General features: G+C 33.1%; 1 protein-coding gene across 4 annotated transcripts; it reads right to left on the bottom strand.

Moving 5' to 3' along the window:
- Positions 1 to 1,658: 1,658 nt before the first annotated feature.
- Positions 1,659 to 24,604, bottom strand: LOC120337294 (uncharacterized). 4 transcript variants are annotated; one of them, XM_039405044.2, is made up of 16 exons: positions 24,463 to 24,604; positions 23,962 to 24,065; positions 23,656 to 23,802; positions 22,522 to 22,582; positions 21,113 to 21,318; positions 20,468 to 20,567; positions 19,636 to 20,072; positions 18,830 to 18,955; positions 10,391 to 10,591; positions 9,545 to 9,607; positions 8,270 to 8,406; positions 7,827 to 7,885; positions 6,807 to 6,897; positions 6,502 to 6,552; positions 5,973 to 6,071; positions 1,659 to 5,076 (listed from the first exon to the last, which is right to left on the bottom strand). In XM_039405044.2, the coding sequence occupies exons 2-16, from the start codon at positions 24,021 to 24,023 to the stop codon at positions 5,015 to 5,017; spliced, it is 1,902 nt and encodes a 633-aa protein (XP_039260978.2). In that variant the 5' UTR covers positions 24,024 to 24,065; positions 24,463 to 24,604; the 3' UTR covers positions 1,659 to 5,014. The 4 variants fall into 4 exon arrangements, with proteins under 4 accessions (XP_039260978.2, XP_039260977.2, XP_039260979.2 ...); XM_039405043.2 differs by lacking the exon at positions 24,463 to 24,604 and adding an exon at positions 24,199 to 24,427; XM_039405045.2 differs by lacking the exon at positions 24,463 to 24,604 and having other exon boundaries at positions 22,522 to 22,579; positions 23,962 to 24,179.

Here is a 24,604-nt window from a genome sequence, read left to right as displayed (position 1 = left end):
CACCCATTCATTTGCGCATTTTCACGCATATGCAATTTTAATTAGCATGTGTTCAGTGTGAGGGCCGCTACGCGTTTACAGTCATTGCGAGTTATATATAATCCTATCCCACTTTTTCATCCATTTTCTGTCAATAAAATAACGCAAACCTAGTCGAATTTGTGGTGGTTAGTAGACGATGGCAATAAAAACTGGTCTTAGATAAGTTAATAATGTCAGTGGTAAACCGTTTTTACATCTGAGTTAATGGATGAAAATCTAAATAATCGCGTTGGAGTTTGAGTTCGTCTTCAATACTATTCATAACATTAGGAAGCCCGTGTTTCGGCGAAAATGTCGATAAAACCTCTTTTACTCCAAAGACTGGTATCCATGGATGTAAACGTTAACGGGTGCAAATGCCCATAGACACAAATATCCGTGGGTGCACAAATACACGCAGGTGCAAATATACGTGGATGCAAATGTCCATGGCTGCAAATGTTCATTAGTGCAGTTTGTATGTGGGTGCTAAATTCTGCAGGTGCGAAAGTATCCAGGTTCAATTGCCCTGGGTGCTAAAATAATGGAACCGACGGGCAGTGGCGTAGCAAGACTCTCGTGCCCCCCCCCCCCTCCCCCCCGCAAAAATATTTCGTGGAAATGACCCTAAAAACTCTCGGACATGAGCTAAAACAACGCTTTTTTTTTTATTTCGTCAAAAAGCATAACATGTCGCTATATAAAAAGGCAATTGTAACCTAAAATTTGCCGTTCATCTTGGTTACCTTAATTTTTTCATACGATCTTCCTCTTCTGCCCTTTTTCTGCGTTTCTGTGCGCCACTGAGAGGTTTTGCTTTCATTCTGACAGCCTTCGTAATTTTGCCGGTGCGATCAAACCACAAGACGCCGAAAATGGACGACTCCATGGCATTGTTACGTAACAAAACGATTTGAGCAGAACTAACATCAACGTTATAAGATGTGCATTACTTGTTTTGCGGCTTGAATTTCTAAATTCTAACCGCTTGGGCTCCTTTGCACTGTGGGCCCTCCCGCGACCGCGGGGGTTGATGCTACGCCACTGCCGACGGGCGTATTCCTGACGCTTAGCACGATGCACCACACCGCCGAGTCAAGTTATTATTGACAAAAAGACCTCTCTCACTTAAATGTTTTGTAACCAGAGTAATAACTGGTTGAAGGTATGTCAAGTCCGTCGTTAGAGCATTGAACGTTGCAGGTTAACGAAGTTCAAATCCAATACCCATCACCTGACTAATGTGGTAATACAGCGGGGAGGTCGAACCAGAAAGATTCCAGCCAACCCCGATAAGTGGCTGCTGGAACAGAGCCTTGTTCGAAGTGGAAACTGTTTATAAAAATATCATCAGTCACGTTCGCCATCTAAAGAAATCCTCATGAAACCACATAGCAATTTTCAAGTGCACTTCGTGCACACAGAGGACCCCATACAGAGCCTACCTCAGAAACGTTATAATCTTGGTTGAATCATTTTCCAACTGTTCACCCAATTCAAGGGAACCCAAAAATTTTTCTCCATAAACTTCTTTCCCATTAAAAATATTCCGCAAATGCGCGATATGTAACCAGGAGTTACTCACTTCACACCTCTCTTCATTAAAACCTTACAGATAAAAATAAAATAGACAAAACTGAACATTCCACTGGCATTTTATTGAGATATTTACAACTGTGAGAAAATAACTAACACAGTACGAAAATAACAACAAATTTGTCTATCAAAAACATTCCTGAAATATACAGAGCCGACTTTACAATTTTTTTCAATGAGCAAAGCACGCTTTTGACTAGCAATCTTATTGTATGGAACAAAATAAAAATTAAGAAAATAGTAAAAAAAAAACGTAGCAACGAAGAGCAAAATTTATGTGCCATATTAATATTATTACAAAATTATTAACATGATATAATATTTAACAAGAATACAGAAATAGTAATTTCATCAAACAATGTAAACTAGTTTTATGTTCAACATTAAATTAGGTACCTTTCAAACACCATAATAGTACGATGAGTTGTATACCGGGCAATAATTAATCACTTATAAGGGTAAATGCATAATTGGACAAAAAATCTAGAAACATAGTTCTAAGCAAACGCTTTATGCACAAAACCACGAGCCCATGCTGCCAAAATAACAGTAGAGGATAGGCATAGCCAGGGGGGCTGAGGGGCCATGGTCCCCCCCCAAAAAAAAATTTTTTAAATGCAATTTCACAAGATTTACAGTAAGAGTTCAGTTTTTTCCCAACACCATTTTGCCCCATTCTTAAACGATTTAACCGGTCCTGGCCTGCTATAAATAATACTTTCACCAAATGGACCAAAAGAGATTGATGAGAATGCGCGCTTATATGCCTTGGATAACTTCGACAGCAACGTCTGTAGAGCGATTCTTTAAGATATTGTTGATATCGATGGCTACTTGGCTTTGTTCAGAGCAAAAGTCACGAGCGCCGTATTACGTCATTATACAAAAAAAAAAATTGGCCAACCCCAAAATTTCAGGCTGGCTACGCTCTTGCAGTAGACTAAGCCTGGTGTAATGGTATCGTAGTGACAAAGAAATTTTTAGAACCACTATGACAAATATTGGCATCATATTGAGATTTAAAGTCAGAATATATGGACTATGAAGAACCATAATGTTAAAATTACATTCTTCAGAAATATTCCATATATTTTCTGGTTAAATAATGATCAGAAGAACACATTTAAACAAATCTCCCACAAATTACTAACATCGCTATTAGTAGTGATAAAAAATCTCTTCCCACATTTAATGGATGTAATTTTGTCAGAGGTAATTAGTCTTAATCAAACGAGGGTATTTATGGCAATAATTCAAAATGCAGCAAAATAAGTGGATATATCAATGCTTTGATTATTTAGAAAGTTTATTTGTAATAGTCATTACATCAGAATTCCTGTTGTACAATACAAAGGATAAATGAAATAGTATCTTGGATAGTTCCTTATAAAAAATTTTCATTTGATTGGGGTCCTATACCCAGCACTGTCAAGATACAAAATAATCTTCATAAGGTTAATAGGATAGCAATGTTGCATTTTCAGATGCAAGATATATCAGGATTTATTTACATCGAAGTAAAAATCAGACTTTGTTGAATTTTAGTAATAGGATAGAAATGAGCAATCTTTTATCATTTCACATTGTTATCGGAGGTTTCACCAGGGAATGAAAATAATTTAATAACAGCATATTTTTCATGGATTCAACAAATTGTATTTCACCTAAAATGACTTTTTTTTCGAACCTAAAAGCGTTTTTTTTCGAATTTGCCTTACTACATTATACAATATACATTTAATTTGGTTTATATCTTCTTGGCGCAGGTCAATAGCGTAGCTGTAATCGTGTCAGGATGACAACACAAACAGGTGCTTAAATTAAATGGATTCTAGTTATTGAAGTTACAGCCATTGGGTTGTCCCAGAGAGAAGATACATTCAGATGTAAATGTATGTTGGAAGAGCCTATTAAAAGCCATGAGGAATATTACAAAATTCCACGCTACAGCTTGCATTAAATGAAACAGATTTATATATTTCAAGTGATTCAATAGTCTTGCTGCACACTAACACAAATATATTTCTGTAACATTTTGTCTGACCTTGGTTAGACGAAACGTTACAAAAATAGATTTGTGTTAGTGTGCAGCAAGACTCTTGAATCACTTGGGAAAGTTATCTTCACACTTGCTACAGCATCCTTGCATTATATGCATACGAATCCACCTCCGCAAAAGTATAGAAGACGGAAAAGTAATTAGTCTCGTAGAAACCCAATCGATAGCACAAGATTTATATAGGTTTACATTTTTAAGTCCTCTGTCAAGTATATGAAAATGTAGCCACTGTACTTAATATATGGTATTGATATAAGAAAGAATAAAGATGATAATTTCAAATGAGGCATCAGATGATACTTAATTCATAAAGAAACTTTCATGGTTTGGCAAGCAAAAATTAAAAAATAAATTGAAGGAAAATCATTATATGTTATTATGATGACGACTAAACTCAACACTTTTTAATTGCTTTTCTTTGCAAACAGATGAATAATCTTACATGGGTATTTGTGATATTATTTTTGAAACACAGTTCAAACTCTTATATTCAATTGCTTTTTAACACAGCCATAAAAAATTCAACAGGATTACTATTGGACGGTAAACATAAAGATATATTTGCAGAAAAAAACACAAATCATAAAGCACGATGGTAATAGGGATTTGTAACTTCACTCGAGCAAAAAAAGATAGCTTAATCAAAATAATAGCAGGTATTAGTAAACACTAATAAACATAAAAGGACTTCTGAATTCCTTTGCTAAATTGTAGTCAGTCATGTTGTTGCTTTGGAGACAAAAAAACTTTTCAATTAAACCATAGGCTTAAAGAATTCAAAATTTCGATGGAAGCATCTCTCAAACAAACCTGGTTTAAATATATTAAGAACCGATTTTGAATTGCAACAGGATTTTTATAACCACGCTGTATATTCTGTTCCATATTCTACCCTGGGCCAGTATTTTACGCCAAATTTGCAGGTTCTAAAAAAAACGCCTATACACAAATTTTCTGTTGTTGATTTCAGCATTGCTCTCTTGATTTGTAAAAAGATATGAAAACAACCCATTTTGAAAAAAATATAGAGAAAATGGTGGAATACATAACAAGCACAATTTAAGTATTATTACTTCAATTTGATTTTTAGTCGCTCGTGGTAAATTTCTGACGCGTGTGGTGGCCAAAAGAGTAGGATCTAGGCTGCTGATTTGTCCTTAAAAGTCCAATATCAAATGTACTTATGGTAATTAATATTAGCGTATCAATATAATAATATTGCAAGCTTGATACTATAAAAAAAAGCAAAATTGAAAAGTTAACCGATGACCTGAGCAGCTGTAGACGATTTAATATAAACATTTAGAAAATAAATCACAAAGATAGTTGAGTGAATTATTATAGGTCGAACACAGGGGAACGTGGGACAGGTCCTGGTACTTCATCAAAATTATCGTCACCTGTGAGTATAAATAGAGATATTCTGTTACATGAGTTATGTAAGCCCAAAACATATATTTGAATGCAGTGATGCCTTGGTAGTCAAACATAATTGATTCAGGACGATTTGTTCGAGTACTGAAATATAGGATAGGATAGGATTTACATATTTATCCCGGGGGAGAGGAAAGCCGATAAGACGGCTTATCCATATGGCGAACCACGGCCTCTCGTCCGGTTACCATTCCAAGTCGGGTATGGGATTAGTTTTACTGTATTGTTTGTTTTGTATTGTTTGTTACTGTATTGTTTGTTTTGTATTGTTATTTTTGGCAAAATACCCAGAATATTAAGAAAATGTGTACCTGAACAACATTAATTATTCAAATGTGTACAAAACAGTGAGTCGGTACATCAATTACTGTACGTTTGAGCAAATTTCATGTGGGTTTTATGAAATTCTTTTTTTCTGTGCTAGTATTGCTGTACCGGTAGTCTACTGTGACAGAATGTATACCTATACTGCTTCCTTTTGACCCAACCTTTTGTTCATACATTAAAGTTGGTCAGGAGGCAATCGAGATGCACGGTTCGGGTGAAGTCATCTCACTCGACAGCACGTTTCGAGCACAGAATTCCAATTCGAGTGCCACAGCATTTTGAATTAGAATTTTCGGATAGACTACCAAATTGTTCAGGTATCAGGTTGTTCGACTACCGAGGTATATTGTTAAAGAGTTAAAAAGTGTTAAAGAGGTAAAAAAAAGTTCCAAGATATTCAACAAAAGAGACATTCAAGAAAGATATACAAATACAATACGCTTTAGTACTAAACAAGTAAGCAATATTCCTATCTAATTTTTTTCTAATTTGAAATAATAATGGTTTGTTAGTTTTCTATTTTCTATTAACTTACAGTTTGCAAAAACAGGATCTATGTTCTTCATTGATTTATAACTAGTTTTCCTCTTTACTGAAAATTTCTTTGCAATTTCATTGAATTTTTTTCTGGCAGCTGAAAAGCATATATAACAAAATATGAAATATGTCATTCCGTCTAAAAGGTCAAATGGTCGTCTAAAAGCGCAGACAATTATCCGGAATCGAGCAATCTATTCCACTTGTTTCCTCATCGTAGCGATACCGATAAGATAGAGATCGCTGGTGTTAGTGAGTTCATTAGAGTCTGCACAGATGCCATTTCGGACGATCGTAGCTATACTTTAGCAAGCTCTATGATGCGATTGTAATTTTTGGGTGACGTACTCAGGTGGGAGTTAGGAATATTATATGCAAAAATCGTTATGCTACACCCACTAGAAGTAATTGAGGGCGCGTACTTCAGGAAACCAGAACATTGTGACACACCTTACCAATAAAGTGTGACTCTACAAATAAAAATTAAAAAAGACAACTTCTACGTACAGTATATAAAAAATACTTACATTTTCCCATATGTTTAAGGTTTTCTTTGAACATTTTTTCATCTTCTTTTTCTGTGTAAAATAGAATGATAAAATCATAAACTGGGACATATGAGACATGTATGAGGAATACAGACACAGAAAAAAATCAAGTTTTCTACTTGAAGTTCACCACAGAAAAACATAGAAAAAAAAGTATTGTTCAATGCCAAATAGAGGGTCCAGAATTGAAAAATTTGATTTCCATTTAACTAAGAAAGAGTTTAAAGGTTCATTTAAAGAAACCTTGTTCAAAAGAATAAATAGAAAAACACAAGGACACTGACCTGGATCATCCATTCCCACTCTTTTTAGAACAGAAGGATTTTGTGATCCGTGCGTATATTTCGCATCAGGATCTGGTAATGGTACAATATCCTAGAAATGGAAAATTTATTCTGATAAATACCAAGTATTTTTTAGATGTGTAAATAACAAGAGATATATGCTAAGATGTATATTAGGCATGACATCGCACCATTGATTACACGACCAATGTGATTCATAGATTCAAATTCTGTGCCACAGGTTGATTATGTAAGAATGGATTGCTGGTGCAGGGTTTTTCACGGATTCCTCCAGTACAAGAATTCATACATCTGAAGTGATAGATTGAGTGACCCAACATTTGAACCCATGCGTATATCCACGGGTTCAATCTATATGCGGGTGCTAAAACCCATGGGTTAGGGTTAGTATTTGTTCAAATATCAGTTCAAAAAAAATTTCAAGAGGTGCAATAAATAGTATGCAGGTGCAATTGTCGTGGGTTCAAATGTAATGGAACCGATAGATTGATTAATGCCAGAACAGGGACGTTAATATTGAAAAAAGGAAAAATTGGGGAAATACTGCATGGACAAAATTTATCTAAGCTGGTATACAGCGGGAGCATATTGCTTATGAGCGTACCTCGTTGGAAAGCTGTTCGTTCACACGTCTGGAAATATGGCATCTAGCTGCTCCGACATAAACATTCAAATCACAAAAAAAAAATTCGCTACGAAGTGGTAATTTCAGTGTATTTCGAGGGCAGTGCTCGGCCGTGAAGGCAGATATACATTTATCATAAGGTCAAAGAAAGGATTAAATCTTAGCACCATATAAACGCTAACATAAGTGCTCATAGATGGACTGAAGACTAGATGGCTCTCGGGACTACCCCAGAATCTGAATCCATGGTTCGTCAGATGATCAAGCCAATCCTATCATCCACTGCAATTGCAAGATAAACATAAAAAAATCCTATTCCGAACTACATATTGTCCTATCAGAAACTTTCTGAAAAAAGTATTTAATATACTGACCCTGTCTGCTATTTCCGCGATTGGAGTTGTAGGTATCGATGATATATTATTAGGTCGATCTGAGAAATATCAACAAATCATAATTTTATACAATCTATATTGTTTCTATATTGTTATATCTGTATTGTTATAAGATTACAAATTTAGAAACTGGCGATAATTATCCAGATTCAAAATTTTTAACATGAATCCTGAAATGGTTTATTTCAATTCAACCATCAGGTAACAAGAAAAGTCATAAATTGAGCATAGCTAAAAAGCGACATCTTTTCAAAAATTCACAATAAATGATATTCTAATTTGAAATTTTTTCCAGAGATGATTTCCATACTAAATAACGAAATTTTTTTGTCAAAATTGTCTACTCAAAACTGAATATGGAGTTTAGAAAAGTCAGTCTCTCTTTAAAATAGCCTAAAAATTTTCCTAAATAGTTTATTTACCTTTCTCCAAAGCTTTTAAAAATTCATCGTTACGTTTCAATTCCCGTATAAATTCTTCGTTTTGCAACAAAATAGCGAGTTTTTGATCTTCAACATATTGTTCTTGTTCATGAGCAGTTCGAGGTCTCGATCTAGAACTTTGAAAATATTGGGAAGGATGAAACAGGGCTTTCAATAATATAAATCCTCGCACTCGACGGCACGCTTGGGTGTTCAAGCACAAGAATTTCTGTTTATGTACCGCACCATTTTTGACTATAATTTTTTGGTCGACTACCGAATTGTTCGAGTATCAAGTCGTTCGACTACCGAGGTATCACTGTATCAAATTTACTTTTGAGTTTTGTGAAACTGGATCCTATCTTGAATTTGGATAAACTCTCGAGCATTTATTCCACTTCCAACAAAATACACACCAATAATACAAAGGCAAGTTGGGGTATTAATTAAAGGCTTGCTTTAACTAATAAAATTTGAGAGCACAGTCAAAAGAAATACACTTATTGCATAAATTACAATTGAAATTGAATAGGTTAAAAATGTCAAGCAAAAAGACCTTTCATTAAAAATTACTATTATTACCATGTCTGCTGTGTAAAACAACACCAATGAATGGCCTTGAAAAACATTTTCAATCAAAACTATATAATTCAAGAATCGTGCTTGACAGCGGACACTAACACAAATATATTTCTTTGTTTACAATAATCTAGTCATCCTAAAAAGTCTGACTTTGGTCAGATGAAACGTTACAGAAATACATTTGGATACCATATGATATCCTCGCATAAAACTGAGTTTAAAACTGAAAAAAAGTTGCCAAACCAATAGGTCTGCTTATATGCGCATAACTCTGATCACACTGAAACGAAATTACGTTATGTTAAATAATTCCAACAGCGACAGTGAGGATGAATTTAAAGGATTTTGAGACACTCTAATAAAAGTAAAACATAATAATATTGGTTATCATTTTCATTGATTCTCTTCTGCAACCATTTGCTGTAATAGGTGCGTATGACGTGTTATGATTTGAAGCACCGGCTTCAAATCATATGCAAAGATATACGGTAGTCGGTAAGTGTGCAGCAAGACTCTTGAATTACACGGTATAGGCATATTTATTCTTGTTCCAGCACCAGCATCCTTGCATTATAATGCATCCATTAACGCAAACTAACAGAGGAAGATGGATGAAGAGTTAGTCTAACATATCACCCCAATTGACAGTTCTATAGGAACATTTTACAGAAATAAAGACAAAAGTAAACTAACCTTGATGCACTTGATGGTCTTCCAGAACGAGATTGAGAAGATATAAAAGCTGGACTTCCACCTCTTCATATGCATACAAAAACAATCATGTTATTAAATAGAAAAATATAAGGAATGACACGGCTGAAGCACAGACCATATTCATTTCTAGTAATGAAAATAATGTACATATCTTCGCTCAGAGAAAGCCGTTTGAACAAACCGTCAAATAACAAAATATTCTCTATGCCTATTTCCACACTTTTGGGGTCGCGACCCCTATTAGTGAATCTTAGTTTCGGTGGACCCCCCCAATCTATTCCGTATAAATTCCTATGTCTAACCAACGAGGGGGGTCTATTAATGACAGCGATGGATAGGCTTGCATAGGCTTTTTGATTGAAAACGATCATTGGAGATCGATCAGACTCTTTTCAGCCATCACGGACCCTCAGGGGTCAGCAGACGCCAGTTTGGGAAACCCTGCTTCATGACTCTTATGCAGGGTGACATTGCCACATCAAGTTTTTAAAATTTCATAAAGAATAATTGAACAAATTAACAATCACATGTAATTTCACCCCGCATTTGGTTGAGTAGAATTGTGAATAAAAGTCTCGGAAACACGCTGAGTGGCCGTAATTCTTTACTAAATAACATGAGATGCATAATAAATAATGATGCAACAACAAAATCCATCAAATTGAGATAATACAATCAAGTATGAATGAATAAACAATTGGCATCGGGCATCACAATATACAATCACTCATGTTTGATTTGAAGCAGATTAATAACTGGCAACAATCATATTGCATAAAATCATGAAAAATCACTATAATTTCATAGTCAATCAAGAAGAATTACCTTTGAAACACTGGACTATGATGTCCAGATGATGTTTGGTGATGATGATGATTACTTGAAAATGAATTTGATGATGATCTATGATAAGATCGATGTGATGAAGGTCTATCGTTATTAATTGGAGATTGGAAACCATTGTGATTGCCGTTATTATGTGATACCGATATCGCAGGCTCGGAAGTTCGTGACACCATTACCATTCTGAATAAAATTAATTAAAATCAAGTCAATTTTTTTATATGAAGTATCATAGATGGTCTATGCTTCAGTGGTATGATCTATCAATGACTCAAACTTGACCAATCGAAAGAACGATAATAATAGTATAATTAAAAACGCATGGATGCATCTCAATATGGAGCAATTTCCAAATTTGTTTCATTTAATATAATTTATTTATCTTGAATATTTTACTATACAGCATGATCGAATCATGATTGTACTGCATGACAATATTAATTAATAATAGTACTGATGAGACTCATTTAATAAATCACAAGAATTATAAAAGTAAGCATCTTATTAGAATAGGATTTTGTTCTTAATGCAAAGGAGGGAAAAACCCATAAATGGCTTAATAATCGTATAACAAACCATGGCCTTACCGTTCGAGTAATTACCAATGTTTCAAGTTAGGTATAAAAATAATAAACTATTCAATCGTTTTAGATGTAGCGGTTATGTGAACAACCACCCATATTGCACATATTTATCTCCCATGGAATTTGAAACGCGGAGGGTAATTAAATGTGAGCTGATGAGCATGTTTCTAACGCTTAGCATGATGCGCCAATGCTATAAGATGTTTGATATCTACAATCATATCTAAGTTTTGGTCGAGTATCCACGAAGGTGCGGTAATAATTTCAGTTTCGTATAATACTAATGGTATGAACTAGCTCAAACTTTCAAATAGCAAAGAAACAGAATGAAAGCAAGTGGGCACAGTGCCCAAGGTAATAAATAAATTGGGTAGGCAATATTGCCAAACTGAAAAATTTAGGTCATTTAAGAAAAGTAGCTTCTTACATAAAAAAATGCCTGTTTAAATAACTTTGGAAATGATTTGCATCCAAATTTTCAAAGTTTAAATTGAATTTGGCACTGTTGTTCAATGATCACTAAAAAAATTTTCAACATATTTTGTCATAATATTTCCTTGAACCAGAAATGTAATAGGGCTAACAAAAATAGTAGCACAAGACAAATATCGAAGACCAAAGCATGTTGCAAAAAATTTCCTTGTATGATATTTCATGTTTATATGAATAATTAATCAGCATTATACATATATTTGGTGCAAACATGCTATAATTTTCTATGCTTGTCAGATAAAAGCAGAAAATGGCAGTTTGTGGCATGTTGGTGAATTCTATATTTGACTAGTTATGGGCAGGTTGTTTTCATCTTTACATGGAAAGTGCACTTTATAATGTGAATTGGCGATGCGAATGCTCACGAGTACACCACAAAATGTATTTTCTGATGCCGACCACCTCACCTAGGGCGTATCAACCGCAGATATATGAGTTCTTCCAAAACTAGCGTCACAATCATATAAAAAAATCAACACAAAATTCCGAAACTGAATCACATTCAATTTACTTTATATTTTATAAAGTAGCTCTGAATAAAGCTTCAGCCAAGTAGTAGGCCTATGTATGAAGTTACTTTGCTCAACACAATCTAATTCTATACAGCCAAATTTACATTGACTTGGCAGTTGTTTTCAAACCATACTTATTAAACCAGAATTTTAATCTATGATGGCAATGAATTCAAAACACAAAAAAAAGTTGCCAAACTAAGAGGTCGGCTTATACGCGCATAACTCTTAATCACACTGAAACGAAGTGACATTATGCGAATTTTTATAAATTCACCGTTTTAAGGACGTATTTAGGGAATCGCCTCATTAAATAATTTCCAATAAAATTTCCATAAATTTTAAAAACCTAGGATCATCTTCTACTAAAGTATTTGAAAAGAAATATTTTCTAAATCCAATAAAATACCACACAATGGTATCTCATTTTAATCACTCATAAGTACATTATAACATCCTGTCTGGCATATTAACATTTCATAAATTATTTAGTATAAGCTATACTAAGATTCTTATCTGAGATTAGTCTACCAACTCCAACAAGTACACACCACCTTCCAAAGTTCAAGATTACAGACACATACACTCACATATGGTAGGCTAGGCTATAAGAAAATCAAATTAATATCCCAAGTTGTATTATAAATGGGTCAGTTTATAACTGGCTAGTTTTTTTTTTCATTTCAAACAATTTGATTGGTCTAGATCACAATTTATGCTTTTATACCAGATTTGCAACATGCAACAAAACATTATGTAATCATAATACAGGTAAAAAATTACAAGGAATAAAAATGATTTACTGGTAGTCGTATATTCTACAAGTAAAACACAGCGAAAGATTCTTATCTCTGATGTTCATATAATCTACTACTTCAAATACATTCTAGAATAATATTTTCAAATTTGTTATATATTCAAGATTGTATCGTGTGCAACAAAGAACTCATATAAGGCAATGTATATTCAATCAGTTGGACTTTGGAAATGCAGGGAATTTAAGATGAACAATGATTTGATTGATTTTGATTGGTTGAACTGTGAAACTTTCAATTGTTCGAAATGGTAATATATCAAAAGAAACTATTCTAAATTATTCTTAAAATCAAAAATTTTAAATAAAATCGATCCAATCATTCAACTGGCTTTGGATATTCCTGGTTCTTAAACTTCATATTCTTTTGTAATAGTTATCAGGGTTGTCCGAAACGAATATCGAAGTATTCGAATACTTTTCTTCTAATTTTAGAATAATTCCGAGCCACTTTTTGCCATCATCGAGGACAATGTTCAAACAGTTTTCTGAGCTTTGTCACATATTGTATTGACGATGAAATAGAACCGGCATTGTTTGTTATTTTCCGTACTAACGTGCGGCGCATATTGTTGCGACACCTTTGCACAGTTGCGTGGTGAGCATTACCGCCATTCCCGTGCAGGCTTCTAATTTACGCATTCATTTTCATTATGTCGGAAAAATGAAAATGATGTAAAAGTAAAGCCGTTATTGCTTTGATACCAAATGAATTGTTGCGAGTCAGAAAAAAATAGTAGATTTATCAGAAAAACTTTTTACTAGGATGATTTTCTGTTACGCAAAATCTTCAAATCCATGACCGATATGAGCATTTAAAATGCCCTGTCGTATTAATTTAATTCTGTTCAACGTAACTCATGGTTGCATCGACCTATGAAAAACCAAAAGGCATTACTACTCTAAAATACCATGGCAATCTGTGGACATGAAATGTGTGGTAATACTTAAAAGCAATGACTCCAACAGTACCATGTATAATGATTGTCTTTGATAAATAGTATTCACTGTTCAACACCATAATATAGCGGCTTTCGTAAACTATTAAATTTGAAATGTTATTAACGATATACAAGTTCTTGATGAACGACATTGTATTTCATGGGTCTAGGAAATAACTGATAAAAATGAAATGGATGCAGTCTGGTGAAAAAATGGTTCATCGAATTAAAAAAATGGGTGCTTTTGTCACAGGCAATATATAAATTTCTTTCAGCCCTATTTAACTCCACTTATTTCAGTCAAATAGGTTACACAAATTACATTTTTTTTTAAATTTCTCATGAAATAATGCTATTTCTAGTCAGTGAGATCAGAATCATATTCTTTGTGTTCTGATTTTTATACGATACTATAATTTTGATCACTCCATCCATTTGCTCTGAATAGAGATACATCATGCTTCAATGCCCAATGGGCAATTTAATACGCTCTAGTAAAAGGGTTGATGAGGTCCCATACAAATTTAGGGCGCAGTAATGACTAAATGTACCAAGAAAATCCACTAGATAAGTCTAGAATTCTGAACGAGAATCAACTCGAGAACGATATCAGGAATTACAGCTTGCTTGTATGTAGAATCATATTATAATATTCTGTAAAATTCATCACAAATAATGATTTCGCAACGATTATGCCTAGTACAAAAAGCTATTTTAGGCTAACTTCTTTAGGAGTGGAGTATAATAAAACAAAATAAATCTATGGGTAGAGTTTTGTCTGAATCACTAAATATTATTAATTTAAAATATTATTGCATAAAGATGATTACCGAAAAAAAAATTTAATTTTTTACCAAAACTGATTTTTTGAAATCGCTTTTTAACTGGAAATATTGCAAATGTCGGAAAGGAAATTTAATCTTAAATAAAAAAATCAGAGTTCAATTTATCAAAAACTTATTTGGAATGCACGACCCATTGTTAATAATGAAACAAATTTTATTGGATTAGGCAAAAGTAATGGTTCTTTGACCTTTCTGACTTTGAATACAATTTTTATGGCCTAAACGTTGCCTAAGAAGTGAAGTGATAAGCTGGATTATTGATTCCTGTAATTGCCTGAATTACTCAATCGATTCTTAGGCTTGTGAGAAAACAGTTCAACAATTTTCTTCTTTTTCTGTTCATTTATTGAACTAGAAAAGAGTTTGTGGGGAGGAATAGTCTATATGTCTGGCATATATTGATTTTTTGATAGTAATTCTCATAGCTATGTTTGTGTAGCAGCATAAAACATAACTTGAAAATATTGCAAAGCTTAAACACACAGTGACATACCCACAGCTTTACAAAATAAACAATAATGACTTTACGGTATTGCATTCATTTTACGGTACTCTCAGTCCCGTAGTATATGTACCACTGTACCAGGTTAGGGTTAGGCCATAATTTTATTCCGATTTTCCATATTTTAGTTCTATTACGAGTTCGGGGACTGTCCGTGTTAGCCAAGTGAATATTTGCCCTGTCCATAGGTTTCAGTCCCTTTATACAACTTGACGTAATGTAGGCGAACAAAATTAGTCACCTCCATTATATTGGTACATACACTTCTGGAGCGCCCATTTTACAGGCTGCAGACGCATATCGGGATATATTTGTGAATTCACTGACCAACACAAAATTCTAGTTATTAGTAACGATATCACACTTAATGTTACATAAATTATGACAGTGACTATGAATTTATATTAAGATAGAAATAAACATAAGGCTAACCTATAATTTAATAATTGGATTGAACATGTTTCAAATCCTAGCAAGACAGTTTCAGCATGAAATTAGATGAAGATAGAAATATAAGTTCTGTTTGTAATTTTATTTTTCTCTCGTGTATTAAATCAGACCATCATGTTATTAAGCAATCATTTTATAAAAAAAAAAATTTAAGATAACTTAACCCAGGAGGAAACTACTAAATTTAAAAATCTTAGGAATGTGTGAATTTAATGACAATTCAATGATGGAAACCAGCAAATATAATATGATCAAACACAAAAAAGGCAAACAAAGCATTAGTATGTACTCAGAAAAGATCAAGGGTATACAAAATAGCTACGAATGTGAATGACTAATCCAAGTATGTATATAAATCAGGAAGTGAAGTCAGAGTTACACAATTGTCAATATTAGGAGGCTTCTTAAACAAATAATATTAGATATTTCTTCTCAAGCATGATGTAATGATGAGCCACACATTGGTGAGTTACAACATCAATGACTCATACTTGACCGATCACAAAGTAATTAGCATTATTTGAAATGAAATATTATGATTGTTAAGTGATCTTGCCAACAATTTTAAATAGTTTTGAGAAATTTATTCATGTCCCCACAAAAAAAAACAGTAACTTATTATGTCACATTTTTTCTAAATGGATTTTTCTGATGTTCCATCATTATGAACCATGGACCATCTTACGGTCTGAGCTTCGAAGCTTATCAAACACTTGTTTTAATTAATTTATGTTCTTATGTTTATGTTATGTGATGTTAAAATCAAACAATTACAAAAATGGGTTCCATTACATTTGAACCCTTGAACATTTGAACCCATGACAATTGCACCTGCATACTATTGCACATATGGAAATTTTTTTGTTTTACGGATATTGGAACCCATACTCACCCTAACCCATGGGTTTTAGCAACCGCATATAGATTGAACCCGCGGATATACGCATGGGTTCAAATGTACGTGGGTTCAAATGTACGGTCACCACAAAAATGGTATTTTCTCAATATTACTTTGAAATGTGGCATTTGCTAATTGGATACTATTGCGCTGATATGCTGACTGCTGAAGAACATCATAATATTACCTTCAATTTTAAATGTGATCCAGTAATTACTGCGGAAACAAAACAAAAAATTGTAAAACGTCATATATAGTCAATATGCTTAAAGTTATAGGCCTATATAGTTAATTAATAGAGACATAATTATTACTTATAAATGCAAACTCGCTACACAAGGTGTTCGTAAAGTACCATCGTGATTTTCAATTTTGTTATGAATTCACTTCTCAATATTATTAATCATTTTTAATGTACCAAATTAGTGTTTATTAAAGTTTTTTTACTTCATTTAGTACAGCTGTAGAGTCCGACAGACTATATATGGTATTAATGAATTCTCTTGGCCATTAAAAAATTGAAAGTTTTTGAACATGTGTATAAAATAGAGCAGGGGTGTAGACATATCAATGATAACCAAAAACGAATACATTACTATAAGTCTATAAAGAATAGTCTCCGAAATAAAAACAAGTTGGAAATTTTTGACATATTTTACATCGGTTTATGTTGAACGGAGAAATGGCAAAAATCATTGTAATTTCGGGTAAGTTGAATTTAGTACCGGTAATGCAGGATGCCAGGATATACACCTGTCTCTGCTTTCATGTTTAATTACCATACATAAATACAATAGTTGTGCTGGAGATTGCATTTTTCCTTTTATTTATTTTATAGCCTACACTCTACAGGGTCAGTCGATCATCTTTAGTCTGATCATCACATATCAAATGCTTATGAAAATGAAAAATTTTAGACAAAATTCTAAATAAATCCTAGAGGAATTTACTATCGTATATACCGTAAGCAATTTTGAATCTATTTATTATGGAGATCTCTGTTACATAAATACTACTTAAGCTTAATGTGCTTGATATGAATATAATTTATTAGTTGAGGAAATATTAGGTCCCACTTCCTTGCATGATATAAAACTATAATTATGCAAGCTACTTGACTAAGATGGTCTAAAATTATAATTTTATTGCATTATTGAACTGCACTTCTCCTGATGAGTACGACGGACTCAAACTTGTTTTTATTGTGAAATACTTATCTAATGTATGTGTATGTGTAAAGCTGAAATTTATTTTCACATATAAATGTGTATGTGTGCTTTTGTGCGCAGGATATTAAATTGAAAATAATCAAATAAGCCTATAAAATAAGCTTGGTCACCTGGAAACAATATATCATGCTTATTATTATTACGCAAACATTACCGTTTCAGAGTGCTGCTGATAGTAGAGTAATACAAAAACAATGATAAATATAACTTCAATTGAGTTTTTGATCTTGTTTTGATCAAAATTTTAATTACACAATGGTGTTAAAAGAGTATTTTCCAAGAAACAGAGTCGTTAGTTATGTGGCTAGAGTTTATGTTAACCGTTAATTATTCCAATAGAGAACAAATTTAAACAAAATCAACCTTTTAATTTGAGTTCAGGCTAAACTTAACCTCAAATTATTATAGGTGGCCCATGCAAAATAAAATCAAAATACCAGATATAAATGACACATTGGCAAATCAGATTGAAATATCTATAAAATCCTAAAAATTATGAATTAATATTTTAGATCATAAAAATTGCACAACATACTGGTATACTGGCAACCAAAACTATGCCTGATGTCTTTTATGATATTTTTCCTTATGTATTCTATGATTTCACTCACTATTGCTAATATCCTGGACACTTCATAACTATAAAACAGTTTTATACAATTACAGACAAAAATTTTTATCCGGTTTATCACATCTACTATGAAAGCATAGTCTATTTTTTAAGCCCATCAATGGTAAACAAAGTTTGAAAAGCCACTGAAATATAGAATTTGAACTCCCAACCTCGTAGTGGATTTACTGATTGTATTGAAGTAAACTGTATCAAATTTCGCATAAAATGGAATTCACTGGCACAAAATGCCTAACCCTAAATCTATATAGCTTCGATATCTTTGTAACTTCAGTGATTTAAAAATGAATTTTTATTACTTCTGAGTGAGTGCGTACGACTTAGCTGTGGGCAAATTCTTAAGCAAATAGCATCGATTTGAGTGAGTGTAAATCACCTTACTGTGAGCAAATTCTCAAACAAATAACAATGATTTTTTCGAAAATGTCCAATTATAAAATTACCCTAAAACCTATAAAGAAATTAACATGAGATCAATACAGGTGAAAAAATAATAAAAATCAAAATAAAACAAAAAAATCACCTCCGAGAAGTGAAATCACTGCTTCTTCTCGTTATATGATTGCTTCCATTCAAATTTGTAGTTTGATTATAACTTGGTAAATTTTGTTGTAGAGGCAAATTATTATGTGATCTGCTATGGTTTGATCTGAAAATGAATGATCATGTAAGAATCAAGTGAATTATAGCTGGTAATTACAAAACTTCCTGATTCGAGATGAATTACTTTGAAATGCACATAATTTATATTATTCAATTATGCGTTTGAGTTTGAAAATATTTTATTGAATCAAAATCAAACTATAAGAAGCATGATTTATAAATAAAATAGATTATTATAAACTATCAATAAAAAAAGAGGATAAAAAAGTCAGGAACAATGTCATTCAAAAGCCTTAATTTTATTTATTTTATCCTTTCTCCTCTAATATTATTGTAATAAAGGTTAGTATGAAGAATTCAGTATGAATGCAATGGCATTTCAATACCCTAATTTTAGAATAACGTCCAATAAAATTATTACAAAAAAGAAGGAATTGACATTTCAACATCGGAGTTACAATAGCATACAACATCAAATTTTCATTTTCTATACAATAGCAAAAAAAACTCATATGAATAAAATATGTAGGCAAGTATCAAAAGAAATAACAATTCACAATTGCCTGCACTGTTTAAAAAGGCAGTTTCTTTTTATATCATATTAATATTTTAAAAACGATATCTTTTGACTATGTGTAAAATGAGATTTTCATTAATTGAATATTTATTAGCAATTATGTTTTAAATAAATATATATAACCAATAAAACATAAAAAGTCTTCCTACCTTGAACTCCTATGATGATGCCTTTGTCTTTGTCCATTAGATAGAGTAGGATCCATAGACTGATGATGGAAACCTCGACTTTCAGAAGCAAGACGTATCGATAAGTTCCCTGGTACAATCGAATCAGAATGAAGAGGTAAATTCCGGTCTCGTTCATTATATTGAGGCAACCTTCTAGGTTGGATAGTCCTTGGAGGGCGAGGAGGCGGGGTTAGGTCTTCATCAGTAGACTCGTTATTAACACTTGGAGAATGATGGCTCAATGGAGTAGTCGATGCTGGGTTATTGAGTATGGGTGGAGTATATTTCTCATGACGAGTAGTAAGTTCTCGATCTCCAGAATGAGTTGATCGATGAGAGAATACTGGATCTACACTTCTATGTCCTGAAGTACTACCTGCTGGTGGAGTACGTTTCTTTGATCCAGAGGAAATTTTCTGAAACAAAATGCAAATAGTTTTCCGATATAGATCACTGTATTCGATTCATCTTCATTTTTTTGCAAGAATGATTCATATTGATATTTCTCTAAATTTACTTCTTAGTTTATTTCTGTTACAATGCCTAATAAAGTAGTCAGCAGTGATGTAACAATTGAAGTTTAAGCAGCCTTCTGGACATCTTTTCACGAAGGCAAATTTTCAACTATAATTGTGAATATTGACTTGTTTTTGTAGTTTTGACCTTTTTTTGCTAGTTTTTATTTAGGTTTCCAAGTAACCCAGCCCCAGAATATGAATTTTGGAATTTGGATCAAGAATTGGAGAATCCATTGGAATTTCAAGAACGTTATACGACTTACGTACAATCTGTGATATGAAACTGAACTTACTTTAGATTTTTCTCTTGACGATGAGGGATCCAAGAATTGCTGCGGTAATATTCTGAGAAAGTCATCAGGTAGAGCACCAAGCATAGGTGGGTTCCAGGCTCTGTAAAAGTGATACTTTGCAAAAAGAAGATCGGCAATCTTGTCAGTGAAAATGAAGTTCATTAGTCATAATTCAACCAATCAAAAAGCAAATATTTTTGATAAAAAATTGAATTTCATCACTTGAATTAATATACCGTATAATCCAATATACGGTAATTATAACAAAATAATGAAACAAGAAGGACTGCAAAAGAAAAAATTGTTATATCCTACCTACATTTTTCATTTATTGCATTTTGTATATGCTGTTTCTTATTTGCAACCTGAACTAGGCTCCGGACAAGCAGCCAATTTTACATAACAAGCAACTATTTTTGAATCTGACTCTTCATGATTCCAAATTGTCTACCCAATGTATTATTACATTATAAATATCAGGTGATGGGAATTGAACTTCAGATCTTTACTTCGTCATTGTTGAGTCCTATGTAACCATAACCATACACTACACAATATTGTACCAATCTAGACAAACCACTGGTACTCAATTTCACCAATTTTATCTGGCTATGATTTGTTAATAATTAAATAGAGTCACTTCACCTATAACACTTTTTAGACGTCTTTGTATGATATCCATTAGATTTAGAATGCTTGTGAGATCCTCTTTTTTTCTCACTAACTGGAACCTCGACAGGCTGATTTGGACCAAAAAAATTTGGAGGCGGGTCACCAACCCTTGGAGTGTACATTGGTGGTGGATCTCTCACTGGTATATCATCATCACTAGAAGTGGGCGGATCAAGCAACTGAAAATAACATAAATGATACTTAGAGATGTCTAAAAAATTATGTCTGAAAAAAATTTGAAATAGCTGTTATGATAATAGTAATAGGTATAGTATTTCTTTTCGACCAGAATTTGTCAATTTTTGCACTATAATCTGGATTTATTTTAAAAAGTTAAATACAGGTGTTTATGGGGTCCATTGCCACTAAAATTCCATTGTGAAGTTGGTCCTCACTATATATTTTAACTAGGTTGGTTTATTTAATTAGTGCCCCCCCCCCCCCATTAATTGCAAGGAACACATCAAAATTCATTTACCTGATATAATAGGCTAGAGGGCTTTTATGAACACCTCATATCACATTCTAAAATATATCAGTTAGATAGATTGTTTGAAATTTGAGTTAAACAAAAAGCAAGCAAAAGTTTTGAATATCAAATCAAATTCTATATCGACACCTCAAAACCAAACAGTGCTAAGTCCACTTTTCCAAAAAATGACATTTTTCAATTGCTGATTTTCCTGGACTTAGCTCTACATTTTGGTCTATTTGCCTTATCTATAGGTGCTCTAGATCTCAAGACAGATATGGACATAACCCTGCTTTTTTTAGGGCATTTGAGAACTAAACAGAGCTGTGTCTACTATAGTGGACTTAGCTCTGGATAACTGCATTGTAAGTTGGGGCTAAGTCCGGTTTTTTGGACATAGCTCCTCTCAAAAAATATAATACAAAGCGCTAAGTCCATACCAGCCTCTATAAAAACATAATAAAAGGGCCCTAAGTCCAATAAAATTGTTTCAGGTCCAGAAAATTGAGAGCCAAAAAGGGTTAAGTCCAAAAAAACCTCCCTCCAAAAAAATTGGGGCGGAGCACAAATTTTTTTATACCATCTAAATATGGCCTTCATTGTAACTTTGGTGGACCATAAAAACTAGACATCCTCGATGTAAGGTATTAGAGAAATAAAAAAAAAGAAACAAAAAAAAAACGTTTTTTGCGTTTTTCTCAAAACTAGAAAAATGGACTTAGCCCAATTTGGATTTCATGCGTCGATATGTACATAGGCTATTGTACATCTATTCCATTATTTAAATATTATGTCGGTATTTCCAATTTTACCCAAACTAAAATTCTCTAAAATTTAGTGAAGTAATATTCATAAATTGTTAAAACAATTTCATGGAAAAAATTTCCCACAGATAAATGATGATGCTAACCTCTGAAGGAATGGAATCATCAGTGTCTGTACTGTCCTCATTTGCATTCCATCCTCCTCTACTGTAAAGTAAAAACATTGCACAATAAAAGAATGAAACTATACATAAAATTACCTAACTACCTATCCTCCCCTGTGGATTTGAGCTGTTAAGTATGTGCCCGTATAATACAAGGATAGTGTATCAAGAATAAAAAGGATTGGGTACTGCCGTAGTATGTGTACCGGGTTAAGGTTGAGCCACAATTTTATTTTCCTTATTTTAGTTCTATCAAAAGTTCGGGGACTGTCAGTGTTAGCCAAGTGAATATACCCCCTGCCCAAAGATTTAAGTTCCTTTACACAAATTGATGTAAAGTAGGCGAAAAAAATTAGTTACCTCCATATTGGCACATACACTTCTGAAGCGCCGATTGTTATTCTAATTGATTCAAGAGTATTGTTGGACACTAACACAAATGCTACTGGTACGTTTCGCCTACATAATGTCAGAAACTATCATACTACTAATTATGTTAGTTGAAATATGCTTACAGGAAACAGTCTAAGTTAGACCTTGGTTAAAAATGCTATAGAAATATACTTGTTTTAGTGTTCATCAAGGCTCTTGGAATCACTTGGAATAGAAGAAAAAGTATTTTAATTTAGAATCATTTTAAAAATATGACAAATGATTCACCCATATATATATATATATCATCAAACAAACACGACATACAAATCTAGTATATACTGTGAGTGCAAGAACATTATTTATATTATTTATAAACTTTATCCAATGACAAAAACAGGGTAATATAGGAATTAGAGTAAATAACAGGCATGTCAAAGGGAGAAATTCACCATAAAAACACCAATTAAAGAGTTTGTTGGTCTGTTGATCACATGGCTAAGATTTAACGCGTTTACAAGAAGTATCAATGATCACTGAAAAAGTTCAAAAAAACTTCAAAAAAATGTTAACAGTCAAAAAAATATATTTGATACTCAAAAAGCTGTTTTCCAATTGTGATGAATTCCCGCCATACCATTAGGATCAAACAATGGTTAAAAGTTAGGATTTGAGAAAGGAACAATTCAAATTTTCTTATTTCAAAGTCTTATTTAGTCTGTTTGTGTATATTACAATACTTACTTTCTAGTTTTTGCATTTGGGTCTTGAGATAATTGTAATAATTGATCAATGGTTGAGTCAACATGTCCTGCATTACTTCTCAATACACATTCTATAAGACCAGAATCCAGAGTAGGAAACATTGTCCGAAAATCTTTCATGGCTTGCCTGAAAAAGATGTGATAAGTCGTTTATAATTGTAGCAATAGGATTATAGGAGTTTTATACTTATCTCGGGTAAAGAAAAGCGAAGAGTGGCCCCAATTAGTTTCCAGCCAGGATATCATAGGGTAATATATATAATGTAGTCCAGATCGACAAACCTACCTAAATTCCAATGTTCTCTGTGGCACTGCATTCTCCCGACGCTGGCTATTTTCCATTTGCATATCCCGTTAATGCTATTCCAGCAACCAAAACAAAGTCCTATACTAAACACGAACAAAATATTGAGGTAAATAAAAATGACCACTCTTGTATAAAAAGAACTTGTAAGAAAAACCGGAACAAGATTCTACCCTACATCCAGTACCGGTAATACTGTAATACGGTTACGCCACTCACTTGTGAAATACTCGGTACATGGAGCGAGCGACACTTCCAGCTGGTTAGCGAGAGGTATTCCAACTTTTCTCATTACCGTAGTTTTTTTTTCATGTTTTTCCAGTGATCATCTAATTTTAATCATGTAAAACTTATGACAACCGTTTAATAATATTGTAGCAAACAATAGTGAAAACTCTTTATGTGAAGTTTGGGTAAAAAACAAGAATACGTGTATTCGGCCAATACCATTGCGCCTGTCTGTACAGTATTAGTATTACTTACCGTAGTTTAATTATTTGAGCTGAATCAGCGTGAACTCCGTTGATTCACACAACTGCAGCTCTAAAGGGATGATTGCTGGGAGAGATTTCATTCCGACGAACAATTTTACCACAAAATATATAAAACAAATGTGAAAGATTGA

Source organism: Styela clava, chromosome 10 (genome assembly GCF_964204865.1).
Source record: "Styela clava chromosome 10, kaStyClav1.hap1.2, whole genome shotgun sequence".
NCBI classification, from domain to species: Eukaryota; Metazoa; Chordata; class Ascidiacea; order Stolidobranchia; family Styelidae; genus Styela; species Styela clava.
This window is presented reverse-complemented; position numbering and strand designations above follow the sequence as displayed.

Excerpts from the sequence above, each read along its gene's own strand:
- LOC120337294 (XM_039405044.2), bottom strand. The coding sequence starts at position 24,023 with ATGCAAATGGAAAATAGCCAGCGTCGGGAGAATGCAGTGCCACAGAGA. Across the intron at positions 9,608-10,390 it reads CATAGTCCAGTGTTTCAAAG|AGGTGGAAGTCCAGCTTTTA; the intron begins GTAATTCTTCTT and ends ATGCATATGAAG. Across the intron at positions 6,553-6,806 it reads AGTGGGAATGGATGATCCAG|AAAAAGAAGATGAAAAAATG; the intron begins GTCAGTGTCCTT and ends TATTTTACACAG.